This window comes from Podarcis muralis, chromosome 3, assembly GCF_964188315.1.
Source record: "Podarcis muralis chromosome 3, rPodMur119.hap1.1, whole genome shotgun sequence".
NCBI classification, from domain to species: domain Eukaryota; kingdom Metazoa; phylum Chordata; class Lepidosauria; order Squamata; family Lacertidae; genus Podarcis; species Podarcis muralis.
In genome coordinates, this window is record NC_135657.1 from 16,354,790 (window position 1) to 16,374,755 (window position 19,966).

The 19,966-nt window shown below is 42.2% G+C and overlaps 2 protein-coding genes across 4 annotated transcripts in view; one reads left to right on the top strand and one right to left on the bottom strand.

The window, feature by feature from the left end:
- The first annotated feature begins 1,530 nt into the window (after positions 1-1,530).
- EIF4A3 (eukaryotic translation initiation factor 4A3) lies at positions 1,531-12,541 on the top strand. The gene is made up of 12 exons (XM_028724995.2): positions 1,531-1,887; positions 3,675-3,747; positions 4,933-4,999; positions 5,274-5,336; positions 6,414-6,546; positions 6,984-7,064; positions 8,601-8,742; positions 9,690-9,828; positions 9,971-10,086; positions 10,656-10,763; positions 11,259-11,386; positions 12,148-12,541. Exons 1-12 carry the CDS (start codon positions 1,722-1,724, stop codon positions 12,162-12,164), a joined length of 1,233 nt encoding a protein of 410 aa, XP_028580828.1. The 5' UTR covers positions 1,531-1,721; the 3' UTR covers positions 12,165-12,541.
- Positions 12,542-14,706: 2,165 nt separating this feature from the next.
- The window catches only part of ATL2 (atlastin GTPase 2), a 29,709-nt gene continuing 24,449 nt past the window's right edge, over positions 14,707-19,966 (bottom strand). The window contains exons 11-14 of one of the 3 annotated variants that reach the window (XM_028724993.2): positions 19,503-19,574; positions 17,997-18,428; positions 15,524-15,538; positions 14,920-15,422 (exon numbers count right to left, since the gene is read on the bottom strand). In XM_028724993.2, the coding sequence (XP_028580826.2) occupies positions 15,315-15,422; positions 15,524-15,538; positions 17,997-18,428; positions 19,503-19,574 (627 nt within the window). In that variant the 3' untranslated portion in view covers positions 14,920-15,314. The other 2 variants (XM_028724994.2, XM_028724992.2) reach the window with 2 other exon arrangements.

The following is a 19,966-nucleotide window of genomic DNA, read 5'->3' on the forward strand; positions in this document are numbered from 1 at the left end:
ATAAACTGTAATTTATCAATTTATTATATATTTAACGAAATGAACAAATACTGTTCTCTTGGCTTTAAAACCAGTTAAAGGTATAATATGTACCCAGCCTTACTGCACAAAGCACATTCACACACACACACACACACACACACACACACGAATCCTGGGAATTGTAGTTCTGTGGTGAGTAGACTACAGTTTATAGGATTCTTTACAGGGGTGCATGTAGGGTTTAAATGTATGGTGTGAATGCAGATGTTTTCAGTGAAATGGGTGGCAGGTCTATAAAATACAGTGGTGCCTCGCAAGACGAAATTAATTCGTTCCGCGAGTTTTTTCGTCTTGCGATTTTTTTCGTCTTGTGAAGCACGGTGTCGGAAAAGTTTTGGAAAAGCTTCAAAAATCACCAAAGTCTTCAAAAACCTCAAAAAAGGTTACCACACCGCGTGCTATGAGTTGCTCCTCAAAGTCAAGTCGCAACTGTATTAATGGTGTTAAGAAAAAGGAAACAAACTTGCAAGACGTTTCCGTCTTGCGAAGCAAGCCCATAGGGAAAATCGTCTTGCAAAGCAACTCAAAAATCCAAAAACCCTTTCATCTTGCGAGTTTTCCATCTTGCGAGGTACCACTGTAAGCTTTGGGAAACTTTGTCAAACCCTTCAGTCTGCACTGCTTTCCCATTTAAAACTCCTGCCTCAAACATGGCAAATAGACACACGCTTGACATTCCTCACCCCCAACATGCTCAAAGGAAAAGAGGAAACTTTTGTATTTTAAAAATGCTTAAAGCGACAACATTTTGTTTCACTGTTAATTATGATGCTGGTTTACATATGTAACTTTATTACATTTTTTTATTTTAACTTGTAATGTTGTATGTGATGTTTTAAGCCATGTGGTAAACCATTTAACGGTTCCACCCCAGAAATGTAAAGCAGAACATAAAAATGTGAAAGACAGACATGCATTTAGAAATTATTTAAAGAAAATGAAACTGGGTTCAGTCTAAAACACTCAAAACACACATAATTAGACCTAGGCTAAAATCCACAATGAGTTTCCTTCTTGATTTCTATGGAGATTTCTCCTTGGGTCCCCAGATGTTGTTGGACTACAACTCCCATCATCCCTAGCTATTAGGACCAGCGGTCAGGGATGCGGGAGTTGTAGTCCAACAACGGTCAGTAGGTGGGACAGCTCAGTCTGTAAAACACGAGCCTCTTAATCTCTGAAATCTACACTGGGCAAAAAAAATCCTGAAACTCAGAGGTCGAAAATAAACAAATATAAACAAATAAATAAACAAAAATAAATAAATCCTGAACCTTTCAGAGCTGGACGATGAACCTCATGGTCCCTTCCAACTCTACAATTCTAACATCTAGGGTCCAAGTTTAAGAAAGGCTGTTTCACTCTAAGAAATATCCGTGGCACCTCTAAGTTCCTATCTCTATGGGAGTGACGCAACGCCGCCCGGGCGCAGGATTTTGAACGAGCGTCGAGCGTGCCCACGTCCATTTGAGCGCGTCGGGAACGGGCGCATGCGCAAATCCCCGGCGGTCTCGCGCGGGGTGCGTGTCGCGTTAAGGCCTTCGCTCTTCCGGCGCGTCGTGCGGGCATCTCCTCGGTCGAGGCCGGTTCGGTAGAAGAAGGTCTCCTGCGGCGGCGGCGTCGGTCGGGGTTCGGAAGGGCTAGAAGAAGAAGCCTCGAGCGGGTGACAGGCGGGCGGGATGTCGGGGCCTACGGGAGGTTCGGCGGGCTCGGCCCGAAAGCGGCTGCTGAAGGAGGAGGACATGACCAAAGTGGAGTTCGAGACCAGCGAGGAGGTGGACGTCACCCCCACCTTCGACACCATGGGCCTCCGCGAGGACCTCCTGCGCGGCATCTACGCCTACGGTGCGCGCGCGCAGAGCCGGCGGGGGGAGGGGGGGCTGGCCGCGCGGCCCTCTCCGCGGAAGTAGGGCGGGCGGGAGGGAAGGGAAGGGAAGGGAAGCAGCTCTCCGCCTCCGCCCCCCCGGGACGGTTTCGGCCGTTATTCTTACTTGCGTTCGGTGCTTTTTATGTATCCTCCTCTGCCCAGGTAGGCGCCGGTGTGAGATTTAAATAACGGCGTTAAGATTCGAAAACAATTAAAGGAATACTATATAAGATTTTATAATAATAATAATAAATAATAATAAATAAATTAATTATTATTATTATTATTTATACCCCGCCCATCTGGCTGAGTTTCCCCAGCCACTCGGGGCAGCTCCCAATCAAATGTTAAAAACAGCACAGCATTAAATACTAAAAACTTCCCTAAACTGGGCTGCCTTCAGATGTCTTTTAAAGAAAAGATAGCTGCTTATTTCCTTCACATCTGAAGTTTGGTAGTTGTTGTTCTCTTTGACATTTGGTGGGAGGGCATTCCACAGGGAGGGCGCCACTACCCAGAAGGCCCTCTGCCTGGTTCCCTGTAACCTCACTTCTCACAGGGAGGAAACCACCAGAAGGCCCTCGACGCTGGATCTCAGTGTCCAGGCTGAACGATGGGGGGGGGGTGTGGAGACGCTCCTTCAGGTATACAGGACCAAGGCCGTTTAAATGTAGTACCATTGTAATTCGTCCCCACGTGTTTTTTCATTGGGTTATTTGTTTTACTTCCATGAAATTTATACGCCGCTGGATAGTAAAAACAAAGTGAATTCCTCGAAGCAGCGAAGTCTCCTGCTTGATATCAATCGGCAGGGAGTTCCAAGGTGTAAGCGCCACCACACTCAGTGATCAAGTTCATACAAATGCGGAATGGGTATTATGTAGCACCTGTAGCAGTGCCTAAATAAACTTTTAGTATGTATTGTATTGCTACTGCATTCCAAAACATCAGCTACATCAGTTTTAATGGGCACACTGGTTTTTGTGTATTTGGGGGGGGGGGGTGTCTCTCCTTTGTGTTGGTGTATCAAAGTCTACACGACACAATGCAAAAGGAAAAGGTGAAGAGGGTTGTGATGAGAATTGCTGTTGGAAAGTGTGCCCAAGATAGGATTTGTTCTGAAATAAATCTGACTTCAAGCATATAAAGCAGTGGTGCTGCTGGACATGAGCTCTGATCTGCCCCAACTACAACGGGGTGATGGGACTTCTAGTCTAACAACACCTGGAAGGTACCATGTTAGCTACCCTGGATTTGTTTCTTCCTCTTTTCTCCCATAAATGCAAAAGCTTGTATCAGATTTAAACCATACTCAAGAGTAAACCAGTTGAAATCAGTGGACTTAAGTTAGTCATTATTTAAGTCTGCTGACTTCAGTGGGTGTACTCTGAATATGATAGTGTGATACAACCCTTTGTTATTTACGGAGACATCAAACCAAACTTCCCCTTCTTGGTCATTTGTAGCTGCGTCCCTCATTGAATTTTTACTTTGTGAATTTAGAGATGTGCGAAGTTTGCAGATTGTCGTTGGCCACTTTCATTCCCAAATAATAAATGTTGGCACCTGACTGTCACTTTTTCCTTCCTCTCCCCAGTCTCCTCCTTAGCTCCTATTACTCTTTAAAATTGAGTGCCAACAGCTATAGATTTCAGTGCTTTGGTTTCTAAATGTTGGTTTTATTACAGTATTGCTCTGGCCAATGTTTTTAAGGTACATCGTGTAATTGGAAGGGGAATCTAACCTTTACAAATGAATTTTGTAGGTTTTGAGAAGCCTTCAGCTATCCAGCAGAGAGCTATCAAACAGATCATTAAAGGAAGAGATGTGATTGCACAGTAAGTGAAATTGCACACACACACACACACACACACACACACACACGACTTTGGGATATTGCCAGACTAAGAATGAAAATAGTTTATTGAATAATAAGAGTTGGAAGGGACTCCAAGGGTGACCTAGTTCAACCCCCCGCAATGCAAGAATCATAGGTAAAGCATCCTTGACAGAAGGTAATTCAACCTCCGCTTAGAAACTTGCAATAAAAAATGGGTTCCTATTTATTTATTTTAAAAGTAATGGCAATCCACTTAAAACTCCCCACTCTAAAGGGACTCAAGGTCTGCCTCACAGGATTGCAGTCTGTGCGTGTTGGTCCTCCACCTCATCCACACAAGCCCTGCCCCAACTCACCAGCTTCATGCTTTACTCACCTCTTTCCATGTTCTTTAATTGTAAGGAACAATGCTTTTGAATGCACAGGACTAGAGTAACTCCAAGAGGGCAATTTATGGCATGTTTACTCAAAACTAAATCCCATTGGGTTCATTGGGACTCGCTCACTAGTAAGCATGTGTAGAACTGCTGTCTCCATGAACCATTTAGAAAGAGATGCCTTTACTTGGTGTCTTTTACTCTCTGGCACAATCCCACCCAGCTCTAATTCTTACCTGTAGGTATAGTTTTTCATAGATTAAGGTTACCAGACATCCCCATTTCCCCGGGGACAGTTCCCAGATTTACAAATCAGTCCCCATACAAAATCCATTGAAGTTGAAAAGTGTCCCTGGATTCAATGAAAACAATCTGGTAATTTTATCATAGATGGCATTCATAGGTAGCTGTAGGTGACCTCCCACATTGATCTCATTGTGACCATATACCTATAACTGTCTAAAATTAGAATCTAGGTGTTCAGGGGAATTCTCACTTATTTTGCATGTAAGTTCTAGTATTAGCTTTATCTATTGTAAACCACTTTTTTCTTAGGTTAAATAAGCTGTAATGCAGATAATCCCAGTAGACAAAGTTTGTTCCATTTAGAATTGATTAGCACAGTACATATATTAGTCTTAAATTTTATTTGGAGGCTGGTCTCAGGTAGATTTGCATATCTGGTTTCATTAATGGATAATCTATCAAAACTATTTTGATAGTACTCAGCAAGGTTAATATTGTATATGGTGATATTTATTGCTTATGTTTTCAGACACAGCTATTAAAAATACTATTCTTTCTAGATCACAGTCTGGAACAGGCAAAACAGCAACGTTTTCCATCTCCGTTCTACAGTGTCTGGACATCCAGGTACCTTTGGAACACAAATAGTCAACACTTACTTTTGAAGATGCAAATAGTGTTCTGACTAGTTATAGTATATAATCTCATTGTCTTAACATTGACCAAGGACAGCGTTCCATATTAATTCCATTTTTTGAACATGGGATTTCATCCCAAATACTCTATACATGCTTTGTCTTATTAAGGGAGATCATAAGTTGATATGTGAACACTTCAGATTTCAAATAACTTTTTAGAAGGAATGAAGGCTGCAACACTTAAACTGTTTCATTTCAATCAGGTTCGTGAAACGCAAGCATTGATATTGGCACCTACCAGAGAATTGGCAGTACAGATTCAGAAGGTAAGCAAATCTTATACAAGATTGTAACTTATGAAAATGGAATGCTGCAGCATCTCTAGGCCCTGTGACAAGCTCTGTTCTCCTTCCACTACAAGCAGCTCAGTTATCTCAGGTGGGTGCAGCATTATATTGAAGCCTCGGTGCCCTGTGGATGCTTCTAGAGTGGCTGCAAATGTTTCTGCAACTGCCTAAACAGAATGGTGCTGCGTACAAGCGCCCTTACACTTAGCACAATCCCAGTGGTCTTTCCTGATTTAAATTCTGAAAGCCCATAATTTGCCTACGGTAAAGGTACCCCTGACCATCAGGTCCAGTCGTGACCGACTGTGGGGTTGCACGCTCATCTCGCTCTATAGGCCGGGAGCCGGTGCTTGTCCGCAGACAGCTTCCAGGTCACGTGGCCAGCGTGACTACGCCGCTTCTGGCGAACCAGAGCAGCACACGGAAATGCTGTTTACCTTCCCGCCGGAGAGCGGTCCCTATTTATCTACTTGCACTTTGAGGTGCTTTCAAACTGCTAGGTTGACAGGAGCTGGGACCGAACAATGGGAGCTCACCCCGTCGTGGGGATTCGAACCGCCGACCTTCCGATCGGCAAGTCCTAGGCTCCGTGGTTTAACCCACAGCGCCTACAGTAGCTTCTTGTAATTAGCAGCAAGTCTCAGGCAGGGTTTGAGAACACAGGATTGCAGCAACCTTCCAAATGCTAAGCAAGTTTGAATTGGGTCAGTGCTTGGATGAAAGACTGCCAGGGAGCCCTTTGCATGCCGCCTGAAGTTGTATGATAGAAGAAAAGTAGAATAGCAGTGTGATGTATATAGAATGCATTGCACCATTTAGCACTTTTGAATCTATCGAACAGCTGTAGAAATGGCTGCAGCAACAAGACAAAAGAAGTCAAACACTCTTTACTTAGAAAATGAAATAGTATTTACATACAGGAGAATGCGCCTCTTCAGTCTCTGACACATGCATTCACAGGAGATGTCATGGCTCTTGCCAGGGTCCCTGGTTCAGTTACTGTTTGGGTTGTGTAGTACCCTTGAATATAAGCTGTTTGTGTGCTTGCTCCTGCAGGGGCTTCTTGCTCTTGGTGACTACATGAATGTCCAGTGTCATGCTTGTATTGGTGGGACCAACGTTGGTGAAGACATCAGGAAGCTGGATTACGGACAGCATGTTGTTGCTGGCACACCGGGGCGTGTATTTGGTGAGAAGATTAATTTTATTAAGGAAAACCAAAGAATTTGCCTTAATGTGTTGAGTAGATGCTTGTAAGCTTTATGTTCAAGATACTTTTCAGTCCTTAGTTCTGTGCTCCAGGTGTGGAACTACAGCTGTGGTTCTCTTACCCTGTCCTCCCCATTCGTCCCTTATTCTGCACTTTGTCTTAGTTTTAAACAATCTATGAAAGCACCATATAAACAGAAATGCAACTACAGGAAATTAGGTTAAGTAGTGCTGTTGCTTTGTAACTTTTGTATAATCAGATTTTTTGTGTGCTTGGTAAGTATAGCACTGCTGTCATAATCCCAGTTGAGATCAGACTCCCTTTGCTCCTCTGAGCCATCAGTTTGCAGAATAAGAAGTGACTCTCAGCATCTCTGCTAGATCCCTGTTTCTTGACGCAAACCTGAAATCTTTCAGATATGATCCGTCGCAGAAGTCTAAGAACTCGTGCCATCAAAATGTTGGTTTTGGATGAAGCTGATGAGATGCTCAATAAAGGTAAATAATTATTTTAACCCCAGTGTCCTAAACTTTTGTTGTGGATGCAAGTCATGGGTTTTTTTCTATAAAAATCCAAAACAAGTTTGCCTAAAATGTCGGAGCAATGTGTGTTTTTCTGTCATACAAATACTTGGAAACTCCTTCCAGGTGGCATCAGGGGGGGAGTTCCCGTGGGCTCGCAAGGCTTGAGGGCGGCAGCCTGTTATGGGGGCTGGGGTTGGGGGAAGCTCGGGCTTCCCCTGCCCGAATGAATTTTTTTTCATTTATCCCCCCCCCCCCCAAATGAGGTGCGTCCTATGGGCCAGTGCGTCCTATAGGGCGAAAAAAACGGTATTCGGTATAAGAACTCCGCAAAACCGGAAGTAGTGTTCCAGTTAGCGAATTTTACCTCTGTCTACGAACAGAAAGAAAACAGTGGAAGGCACCGGTGGCGGGAGGACTCATTAGGGAAAGTGTGCCTTGATTTAAGAACGGCTTTGGTTTAAGAATGGACTTCTGGAACAGATTAAGTTTATAAACCGAGGTACCAGTGTACTTGTTAATTATCGGCAAGGCACCAAGTAATTATTTGGTGAGTAGGCAGGAAAAATCTATGGCCAAATGTCATCTGCAGCTATAGCCCCCCACACACTGAAGCTTTATGCCATAACATTAAAACAAGTGTGAGTGCACCTTACCTTTTTAGATTGGAGGGGTAAAGTGATGAAAGGTGAGTTTGAGCTCCATGTCGGGCAAAAGATTTCTGCATTGCAGAGCGTTGGACTAGATGATCCTCGTGGTCTTTTTCCAACTCTTCAGTTCTACGATTGCCAGTGCTTCATTCATTAACAGCTTGCAGAACTGCTAGCTTGTATTTTGTTTGATTGCAAGTCACTTTGGGTTGTCCTGGGCAATATAAAATGACTAAATGCTCCTGCCAACCTAGCAGTTCAAAAGCATGGCAGTGCAAGCAGATAAATAGGTACCGCTGTGGCAGGCAGATAAAACAGCATTTCCGTGCACTCTGGCTTCTGTCACAGTGTTCCATTGCGCCAGAAGCGGTTTAGTCATGCTGGCCACATGACCCACATGTCCTGTAGACAAATGCTGGCTCCCTCGGCCTGAAAGCGAGATGAGCGCTGCAATCCCATAGTCACCTTTGACTGGACTTAATCGTCCAGGGGTCCTTTACCTTTTTACCTTTACCTATGTCAAATGAGCCTCACCATTTCAGCAGACAGCCAGCAATACTCCTACCCAAGCAGTTTCTGGGGTACTCTGGGCTTAAGTTGCCTGAGGCTTTGTAAAGGAATACAGAGACCTTAAACCTTGTTTGGTAGTAAATGGGCAGCCAGTCCATTCTGCACCAGCTGGAGCTTCCAGACCAAGCCCAATAGAGTGCATTGTAATCCAGCCTAGAGGTTACCAACACATGGACTATAGTGATCGGGCATGGAGGAAACAAATTTGGAGTGGCTTTGGTTGTAATAAATGTGTACCAAGGTACAATAAGGTTCTCAAACGTACCCTTTCTTGTTTGGTTGGTTCATCTAGGTTTTAAAGAGCAAATTTATGATGTGTACAGATACCTTCCTCCAGCAACACAGGTGGTTCTGATCAGTGCCACCTTGCCACATGAGATATTGGAGATGACCAACAAATTCATGACTGACCCCATCCGCATTCTGGTCAAGCGGTGAGTGAGTGAGTTTGAGTTTAGCTCACGTTGGTGCTTCCTCTTATACAGTGGTGCCCCGCAAGACGAATGCCTCGCAAGACGAAAAACCCGCTAGACCAAAGGGTTTTCCGTTTTTCGATGCGCTTCGCAAGACGGAAACGTCTTGCGAGTCTTGCGATTTTTTTCGCTCCCCCCCCCTTTTTCTAAGCCGCTAATAGCCTTTTAGCCGCTAAGCCTTTAATAGCTGCTAAACCGCTAATAGCGCTAAGCCGCTAATAGGGTTGCTTCGCAAGACGAAAAAACCGCTAGACGAAGAGGCTCGCGGAACGGATTATTTTCGTCTTGCGAGGCACCACTGTATTAGTAGTTCTGAATCTGATGACAGTGACAGTGTTAAATATCTGAAGTATTTTCTCTGAATGCATTTGATTGTTTCCTTCCTGATTCTTGTCCTGCTGTCTTAAATTCTTCTGGAGGGTATGAAAACTGGGATTTTGGCCCCATTGGGTTTTCTTGAGGCAGATACAAAAGTGTTTTGTAAACATTGTACTTAGCATTTTTATAGCACTTTGCCTGCATATTCCAAAAGCACGCTGTAAGGCATGTCATTGTTATCCCCATATTACAAATGGGAAGGTGCAAACAGAGGCTGAGAGGTTATTGACTACCCTAAGGCCACTTAATAGGTTTGTGGCTCAGGTGGGGACTTTCCAGCTCTTATCCACCACATTGTGTCACTTCTCTTTGCCTTGTTAATTGCAGAATCAACTACTGAGTTTTAAAATTGGACAGATTTGCACTATAGTACCATCTGGCAATTTAACTATAGGCATTCCTGTAGACTTGAATGGGCAGTTCTAGAGAATAACACTGCAGTGATAAATGTTCAGTTTTATAAATGTAATGTCTTTAACAATTTAAAGTCAATCAGCTCAAAATTTCAACCCCCTCCTGTCTCAATCCAGTGATGAGTTGACGCTAGAAGGGATCAAACAGTTCTTTGTGGCGGTGGAGAGGGAAGAATGGAAGTTCGATACATTGTGTGACCTGTATGACACACTCACCATCACACAGGCTGTCATCTTCTGTAACACCAAGAGAAAGGTACGTCAGCAACAAACAGTGCCTGATTTAGTCAAGTCATGATTCATGTTGGCGCTTGACAGTTGGGCAGAACTAAAACTAACCTTTTTTGGAGGATTACTCCTGCCAAATTTAAAAATTAACTGACTGCTCCCTGGCTCAGGTTGACTGGCTGACTGAGAAGATGAGAGAAGCAAACTTCACTGTTTCATCCATGCATGGTGACATGCCCCAGAAGGAAAGGGAGTCCATCATGAAAGAATTCAGATCTGGGGCAAGGTATGGCAGCAATTTTTGAATATAGCAGGGATGGGGGAACATTTCTGGAAAGAGAGCCACGTTATCCTACTGGATAGGTGTTAGGGTCCCGTCCCCCAACAGCAGGCAGAGCAGGACCCAGAATTGGGCAGAACAAGATCCCAAGCTATTTCCCATGGACTCAGAAGTATATATATAATTATTAAATCCATTCACGGTTTCACCTTTCCCCAGAGACTTTTACCAAGGTTGTGTGTGTGTTTTAAGTTGGCCAGTACCCTTTGTCCTTGCTTTGCAAAAGGCAAAAAGAACAGGGTTATCCTAGCAGAAGAATGCAGATAGAATGAACGCACAGCTGAACAAGTCTTGTGAAGTAGCTGCATAGAACTTTGAAATGAAATTTCATCCTGAAAATTGCATGCATGCCATTATAAAATCGTGGACAACTCTTTGCAGAAAACACAAGTCTGTGAAGACATTTTCCTTTCTACTTGGATCTTTTGCAGTAATTTTTGCAGACAAAGAAACAAGTGTAATTTTTGAGGGTCTCTGCAATTCAATAACTGCTTTTTTTCTTTTTCTTTATACAGCCGAGTTCTTATTTCTACAGATGTTTGGGCTAGAGGTTTGGATGTTCCTCAGGTGTCCCTGATTATTAACTATGACTTGCCAAACAACAGAGAATTGTATATACACAGGTAAGTGTGCACGTATATTACTCTTATTTTGCAATGGGAAGCTTTGAAAAAGGTTTTGGGGGAGCAGCTTTCCCTCTCCAGCTGTCTAAAAATGGGGGAGCAAGTGAAAAGGGAGATACTTGGATGTTTTGGGGGGACACTTAAGATTTCTTCCAGAAAAAATGATGGAAGATTTCAGAATATAGTGTTTAACAAAGAAAATGCTCCCGCTTTTTTAAGTCCTTCACAAAATTATATTTAACATGAAAGATGTGCCTTTTAAAAAACTTGTAAGATGAATTGTTGTATAGAATATATGGCACATGTCCATCATTAGTGGTTGGTTGGTTGGTTTTGTTTTTGGTTGCCCTGAGCAAGATAAATGTAAACAAATATAATAAATAATCAGTCAGTCAGTAGTTGGTTATGCCACCTTTAATAAAGGAAAATTCTGATTTGTGTGATAGATGGCTTATTTAATTTCACTGATTCTGAGTCCCGCTCTTGCCCCACCAGGATTGGTAGATCAGGCCGCTACGGCCGGAAAGGTGTCGCCATCAACTTTGTAAAGAATGACGACATCCGTATTCTGCGAGACATTGAGCAGTACTATTCCACTCAGATTGATGAAATGCCCATGAATGGTGAGTATCTGATTCTTTGCTTAACCTGGTCCTACTCAGGCAGATAGCCATCATCTTCTTTGGATTGACTGGTTACATTGCATGTATGAAATAAATAGCTGTTCACTAATCAAACAGAAGCTTTGCGATTTCAAGATTGCTGAAGGGCAGGAAGATAGGCCTTCCATCACACGCAGCATGCCAGCTCAGTGATGAACAGGCTCCATAATTGTATTTATTGCTGTACAGTACAGACAGTTTAAATTGGACCTGTTGTCCCAGCTGGAATCCTGTTGATAGATGAGAGATTACATGGAATTATGCACAAATATTAATGCTAAGCAAGCTTGTGCAAATGTTACTCCTGCCATACAATATAGCAAGGAAATAAAAACAAAACCCTGAGAGTTCAGATAAGCTGCTCTCTTAAACTTCCATCAGCTCCATCCACATGCATTCCCTATCAAAGTTAGTTGCATTTTCTTAGCCATATACTTCATAATGGACTATGTGGTGGATATTAGGAATCCAGGGCTCTGTGCTCCTCCATATTGGACACTTCCCACTGTGCCAGACTGTCTCCCCAGCCTTCTGTGTATTGCAATTGCGTCTCTTCCCCTGGTCCCCAACCATACTTTCATCTCTTTGTTCATGCGCATAAAGTTGTAAGCCAGATGTCAAATGGATAAATGTTTGGCTTGACCCTCAAGTATTGGGATAAATACTGTTTGCACTCAGCTCATTATCATGCCTTCATTATGTTATCTCTTTCTTTAATCTAGTTGCTGACCTTATTTGAAGGAACAGGATGGACTGAAGACTTTTAGCTGTGATTTGTTACAGCACCGGCTGCTGTTCACTGCTTCTTATCTTAAGACCATGTTGTTGTAACTCTAAAATAGCTATATGTACATCTGATTCAATTAGGCCTGTACTTCTGAATATGGTTCTGAAAGATCAGAGTTGGTGAAAAGCATATTGGAAGCAGCTAGAAGTTTGTGGTGATATTTTTTTAAAAAAAACATTGTCATTGTGGGAATACCCTAAATGTAGAAAACTTTTTAATTTTCTTGATGGAAACTGTAAAAGTAGCATCTCTGTAAATAAGGTGTTCATTGTCATCCTGCCTGCTACTATCTTTTTTTTCTGATTAAAACAATGAAGTTTTCATATAAATTCCTTGTCAGCTGAATGGCAACTGGTGCTTTAGAACAAGTTGTTCTGGTGTTATGCCTCTCAAACAGGGTCAAATGATTTTTAATTAGCAAGTGAAGAGGTCAGTTTAAATGAAGTTTCTGATGATGCTATTTTATATATTTTCTAATTAAAGGTGCAGTGCAAGGGAATGCACTGTAGACATTTTCATGCTTTTTTCCACTGTTCTAAAATCTTATTTATGTATTTATAGCAGGGAAGTGGTAACTTCCAATCTGTGTGTATTGCAAGTACTGATAAAAGATTTTACCATGCCAAATTTTACGTCAGATGCAGAGGTATGTTAAGATTGACTGCTTTGCTAGAGCAGTACAGATGACTGTACAGTATTGCCACATAGTTATGTACACTCCGAGTTACCTTAAAGTGACTGTAATGTATCAACTATGGTTAGGCAGCATTTGCATGTGGACTTTCATTCTGTAGTGCTTTTTAAATGGTTGAATGCTGTTTCTAGCCTTTAGTGACCAACCTGAGCATCATTGTTAAAGTGGTCTTCATTTGAAGTGTGGACCACAATAATGGTTGAGCTCCTCTCCAAGGTGAATCACATGAAAGTTAGCAGCCCTATCTCCCTCAGTGTTCCTGTACCGAATGTTTACTGTGTTTAAACATCTGGGGGTTGAATCCAGTTGGACAGCTTTTGATCCAGCACATACCTCTGCTGATAGTTGACTTTTGCTGATTCTTCCTCCCCGTTGCAATACCTCTTTAAAATTTGTTCCAGAGAGTTGGAGACACCTTTCAGAACTAGGTGGAAAGCAGTATGGGGTGGCTGAAGTCTGAGTTGTGGAAAATAGCCTCCTCCCCTCTTCTTCTTTAGTAGTAGCACCTACTGGGTCAAAAGCTGTTGGGTTCTTTGCTGTGTAATGAACTTTGACTGGCACTTAAGTTGCACAGAGAACTGAACACCATTTTGTAAAAGTTAGTCTCTTATGCTTACAAATAACCATTGCTGGCCAGCACATCAAGAGATGCTATATAGTTGATACAGTAAAGTTACATCAACATTTCTAAATAAAAATCATGAGTTTAATTTCATATATACACAATTGATTTTAATATTGTACCGGAAAATAAATTACAGGAAATAACTTTAAAATGCAACTGAGGACAAAGTTTCACAACAAACATTCCCACTGATTTCCCATGGGGGTGAGATTGCAGTGCTCAAGGCAGTAAATATCACAAATATATCAAAAAACTCCAAATTGTGTTGATGCATTCACACATTTACATGAGCCACAAACATTCCTTTACAGGGACCGTACTTTGCCTATCACAGAACCAGGTTTTGCCATAAACTACAAAACTTTGATACAAAATTGTATTTATATATTTATATTTTTTACATGCCCTGTGGTTTCTTAAAAAATAACTAGACACACTGTACAGACAATCCTAACTCATTGCTTTGTAGCTGTAGGCAACGGCTTTTGTTTTTGGATGGATTTTCTCCCCCGCGAGTCGTATTAATGGCATTATATATACATGAAGGCTAAAACTGCAGAGAAAATCTGCTCTCGTTTCTCAATACGCGTATCCTGTAGGACAAGGTCTCCAAAGTTTAAAAGGCAAGACAATGTACACTTGAAGATAGCTTCCTTGGTTACAATTGTTACCTCTAAATGTAATTTCTGTGGAGATAATACACATGCATTTGGGTAATACTGGTAGAAAAGGCAGAAAAGCAAGGAGTAGCTAAATGTAGTGGCTCAAACATGACTCCGCAGCTGACTGCGACCGCTGATATGTCAGCTGGATTCATCATGTTAACGGTTTACAAGTGTTCACAAAGTTAAAATATTTGATGGGATATTTTGTGGCTACATACATTCTGTTAAAAGATTTCCTTGTATAGGCTCGATAAATTACTTCCCTGAAAAACCCTTTTACAGTGGATATGTTTCTGCAAGACAGAGCCCACACCACCTCCCCCTGGGTACACTAGTGTTGAAGCAGATACCTCACTTTCCTGTTCTCTGTGGCATTGGGCTGTGTCTCAGAAGCAAAAAAGAAGAGAAAGCCTTAAAAGCCATCAAAACTTCTTACCCTGCACCCGCACCCTCCCCCAATGTGACGGCAGCAAATTGAGAAGCCAGTCAGAATAATCTACTTCTCTAGAGTCAATGTAAACTTTGGTTTATTGAGTTCTCATTGTACAGCAAGCAAGTCTAGGATGGGCAGGCAGATGAAAGGAGATGAATGGTCAATCTGTCTTTAATCTGGCATGCTGAGACATCTGTTCAGTCAGGCCTGCTTTGAGAGAGTTTGTAACCGATTGTCTCATAGTATCCTCAATCAAATTATCACCAAGAGGTTTTATCACCTGCAGCATGAGAAATGTACAAAAATAAATGAAAGTAACTCAAAACCCCAAACCTGCTGAAACATTAAAAAAAAGAAATTAGACAGAACAAAAATTAAAATCATGTATGAAATGCATCCCAAAGTATAATACAAAAAGGAAAAAAAAGATGAGTTTGGCTACCAGCATATGGTTAATAATTTCCAGAGCATTGAGTGGTTTCCTCCTATGTAGTATTTGACTGAATCCAAATCACTTTACAATTCCTAGAACGTCAGGTGCAATTTCATACCCTATAATGCACCTTCAACCTGGTATGTTTATAGCATTTATGTAAAGTGGGCCAGATGGTCCTGCTTACTGTCTATACGAGTTAAGTGTGAACGCTTCAGAAAGAAAAGGAAAAGAAAAGGGTAAAAATACTGGCTAATTTTTCTTCTTGTTATTGTTGGACGAGAGCCGCTGCCGTTGTGCTGAGGTAAGAGCACGGCGAATCACTCGACGTCTAACAACTTCAAAGAATTTGGAACACACCTAAAACATGGAAGCGAGTTGTTAGAAAAGCAGTTGGCAGAGAGCAGGGGGAAGGGGAAAGCAGTCTGGGTGTTAAAGTCAGTCCCCACTGATATTCTCACCTTCTTGGGACTCCTCTGAAGCAAAGGAAGAAAGAGACAAGAGACAGGAAGGTGTAAGGTCAGTAGTGAAGGATAGGAGTTAGACACTGAACAAGACAGCTGTTGCTTTCAAAATGTACAGGCTGATCGTGTAGGCTGGGGTCTGCCTTCTAAATACTAACTGCTGGGCCTTAAAGTTTAGAACAGGTTATTCAAATTCACAAAAGATTTGGAGTGCAGCTTTGACAGTTCTATACAGTGGTACCTCGGGTTAAGTATTTAATTCGTCCTGGAGGTCTGTTCTTAACCTGAAGCACTACTTTAGCTAATGGGGCCTCCTGCTGCTGCTGCGCCACCGGAGCGCAATTTCTGTTCTCATCCTGAAGCAAAGTTCTTAACCCGAGGTACTATTTCTGGGTTAGCGGAGTCTGTAACCTGAAGAGTATGTAACCCGAGGTACCACTGTACCACAATCTACCAAGGTACTGCACCAAAAGAGAGTTCAAGAACAGTAAAAAAGCTTTCTCCAAAGGTTAATGAAAAGCATCTGGCTATTAGCAGTACAGGGTCTGCTGTGTATGCTGAAGACACAGGTTCAGTTTCCAGCATTTTCAGGTCGGGCTGAGAAACCTAGAGAGCTTCTGCCAGTCAGTGTTGACAATACTGAGCAAGATGAACCAATGGCCCAACTCTGTACAAAGGAGATTCCCAAGTTCCTGGGCATGGAGCAAGTTTTAATCAGTAAAAGGTCATTTCCATGAGAAGAATCAATAAGCAAGTGAGAATTTAAAAACATTCTGAGTAAATCTATAGAAGCTGCTATGTACTATATCCATGGGTGACTTTGCAGTAGTGGAAGCCGGGGCACCCAATTTTCTAGAGATCCCAATCCTGCCACAGCCCATCAAGCCGTATTGCAAGCTGTTTTGGAGGGTCCCCCAAAGTGCAGGGTGCCCCATTCTGCTAGGACAAAGCCACTATTGGATTCAACCCTTTATTTCCAAGCCCCATCAGTAAAGGTAAGGTCTCCAGGTGCAGCAGGAGGGGTGTTCATTTAGCACATGGGCTACAGAGGTTTCTACTATATTGTCTACAAACAGAACTGTAGATGGACCATGACAGGACTGCTTGAATCATGCATCTTTGGTAGCTGGTTGGCCACTCGGGATACTGGACTAGACCAGGGCTCTTGTGCTCTTTCTACATCTTAGTGATATTCAGTACCCAAATCTTATAAAAGTTGTTTGTGGGGGGCAACATCCTAGTTCTATAAAAGCTCGGAGCAACCTTCCTACTCTTACACTTCTAAAAGAAGTGGATCTGTGGCTGCTCCTGGCTGCAAAATTCCAGTTGGCCAGCAGGTGGCAATATAAGGGCATCCTTTTAGTCATGCAACAGGACTCTAGAAAAAATGACACTTAGGCCAAGTCTAACCTAGGTTAAATAATGAGGGGACTCAACATGTTGACATGAAAAGCCACAAAGTACAAAATCAGACCCAATGGTGGGCTACACATGGTGTGTTTGTGGTTCATTCTTTACATATTTACAATTCAAGATTCCTCCCATCTCTAGTTTCAGATTAAGGCCGTTTAGTAAGAGTAAGCCCTACTGAACACAGTGGGACTCACCTCAGAGAAAACATGCAAAGGATTGTGCTAAGGGAAATATTAATTAGTTGATGAGGAGGCGCTCTCAAATTTCTTGGAAGCTGCTACAGCACAGCACAATGTGGCTTCTTTTGTTCAGGTTTAATCAAGAAGAATTCATGTGAAAATCTTTTTGAACAAAGAACTCAGAAACCCTTTGCTGAAGTGCATACATACCTTGACATGGCCAGCCATTGATGGCTCATAGTTCTTCCCCTACACAATAGGAATTTTAATGAAAAACCTCCTACCATGTGCCTAATTAAAGCTTTATGCTTGTCACATTCCAATTCCAAATCTCCTGCTGACATGTTTATGCACTTCGTCTGTATACCAGTCTTTAAGAACTGATCATTTTATGAACGAGCAATTTTAGTGTGCAGTAAACAAGCCAACGTATGCTACAGCAGACGGTCCTATAATGTACTCAAGCTCAACTTCCATGAATTTTCCATTCAGTGTCATGACAACCAAATATGGAATCAGAACTGCTAGGATCTTCAAATACCCATCCTCTTTGGAAAGACAGTTCTTACTTACCTTTTAAGAGTATAAACCAAACCTGTGCCTTTTGTGGACACACACAAAGGGAGATGAACTTACATTACTACCTCTGCCTTCTAGGGATTTTCAAAATCTGGTTGTATGATTGGGCACGGAGGTACTAAAAAAATATTCTGGGTGGATTTCAAAGGCTATTTCCACCAGGTTCATTCTTTAGTGATTTATTTCTGGTGTTTGTTCTTCAATCTTGCAGGAGGGGCATTTAGACCAACTACTGCTCAAGAACAGCAAAGTTGGCAAGTTTCTTCTGGAAGGAAAACTTTTAGCTCAAAGGTACCCACCTGATCCCATAGTAGCTCAGCCATCTGATCAATGAGTGTTCCAACTTCTCTGAATTCCCCAGAGTATTTAACGTATGCCCAAGTACAAAGGGAGATGAGCGCGACCCCCATTACAAGGTTACATAGGGTAGCTATGGAGTTCATTCCAAGGAAGCCAGTCAGTCCTGAGATGATGTACATGGCAAACATAACAGCAAAGAGAGTAGCAGGGGTACGGGCAGCATAGAAGAGGTTCTTGCCATCGTTGTGCTTCACAAAGTTTGCATAGACTTCGTCGAGCTCTTCATCAAGCTGGTCCTGGTAACGGCGACAGAAATCCTCACCTCCCATCTTTTTCACAGAACGGAACTGTTTTATGGCAAGCTCCTTTAGATCTTGGTGCTTTCGCTCCAAGTCTGCTGGAGCAATATAAGGCTTATCTCCTCCGCAAACCTGTTGGAATAAGCAGAATCGACCTTTTAGCTTACATTATGTTAGAATTCGCCTAGCGTTATAGGAGTACGAGGGCTACAGGTGTAAGTTACCACACACAAAAAAGATGCAGTGTTTATTCTATTGGACAAGGACTGGGAAGATCCGGGTTCAAGTCCTCGCTCGGCTACAAAGCTCACTGGATTACCTTGAACCGATCACTATCCCTCAAGACCAGCCTATATCACAAGGTTGCGAGGACAAGTGAGAGGCAGAGAACCATGCATACCTTTGCAGAAAAGCCAGAATAAGTTTAAATAAATAAAAAAAACCCAGGAGGTGATGGAGGAAGCTTCCCTTCACTGCTCCTTTTAAAAAATGTAGTAGCTCTCCAGCCATCACCTTCAGAAAGACGACTGCTTGTGCCTAAATCAGACTGACGCATGTGGAGCAAGGGCAACCAAAGGGCATTAATGTGTTAATTTTACATTGGCTTTATATATATAGCACCACATAACAGCTCCAGAGCCATTCACGATCCTTCCAGTGTACTAGCTAAGCAATTCATCTGAAGGCTGATGCAGGCATAACATCCATGCTTAAGCGACCATGCTGCGGAATTTGTCTTCCTTACCAGCTGTTCCCATTTCTTTTACCTCCCTCAAACCTCAACATCACAATTTGAAAGTTTCTCTGCACTAACGTTAATCTTGGTATATTCAGGTACATTTGAGCGGCATTATTCCCCACCCCCATTAATGTTTTCCCCACTTCCTTTTCTGTGTTCAATTTGCAAATAAAAAGTAAAAAGTCTTAGAAGCAGGCAACGCCACAGCTCAGACTTTGATTTATTTATATACTGGAAACCAGGTGCAAAGAAGTAGCTCACGGTGTCTGTATTCAGAATTAAGGAACGGGGTGCGCCTTTCTCAAACATCCTTGACAATCCACTGCAAATCACTCAGATATTTATTGGTAGATCTTGTTCTACCTGCTCTTGGTTTATGAGATCTAAGCTCAAATATCTACCCAGTGCAGAGCAGTTCTTAAGATTAAACTAAAAGCATGCAACATATGGTTCATTCACATCAATACCTGCTCCATTCCTTTGTTGTAAGTATCTTTTGCTCCAGCTACTGCAGCAAGGTTGTTGGCTTCTGCTGTTGCCTTAAGTTTTAAAAAAACAAAGCATAGCAAGTGACACTAAACAGCTTGGAGGAGTTTCATTTGTGTCATAGTTTCCATATTTGTGATCTGAATACCAAATGAATGTATTCTTACCATATTTTCATACCCTAAACTCCTGAATCATTACTTGCAACACCCACCCTCTGATGTCAGCTCTTGGACAGAATTGCTTGGCATTCTTAAAACAGTTTTCTGGGCTAATCTGCTGCAGTTACCAGAAAGAAAATCCTAAAAAACACTGCTTTACGAGAAACTCACACTGAAGAAAGGCACGTCAAGGTACTAGATGGGAAAGACCCATTTAATCTCAATTTATCTGACAGCACAAGTTGGCCATGTGCAGAATCAGTGTACACCTTGGTTTGTCACGC

What these genes read in the sequence shown, in the direction of transcription:
- EIF4A3 (XM_028724995.2), top strand. Translation starts at nt 1,722, where the DNA reads ATGTCGGGGCCTACGGGAGGTTCGGCGGGCTCGGCCCGAAAGCGGCTG. An exon ending in TCTGTAACACCAAGAGAAAG is followed by an intron (nt 9,829 to 9,970) that starts GTACGTCAGCAA and finishes TCCCTGGCTCAG; the next exon opens with GTTGACTGGCTGACTGAGAA. An exon ending in GAATTCAGATCTGGGGCAAG is followed by an intron (nt 10,087 to 10,655) that starts GTATGGCAGCAA and finishes TTCTTTATACAG; the next exon opens with CCGAGTTCTTATTTCTACAG.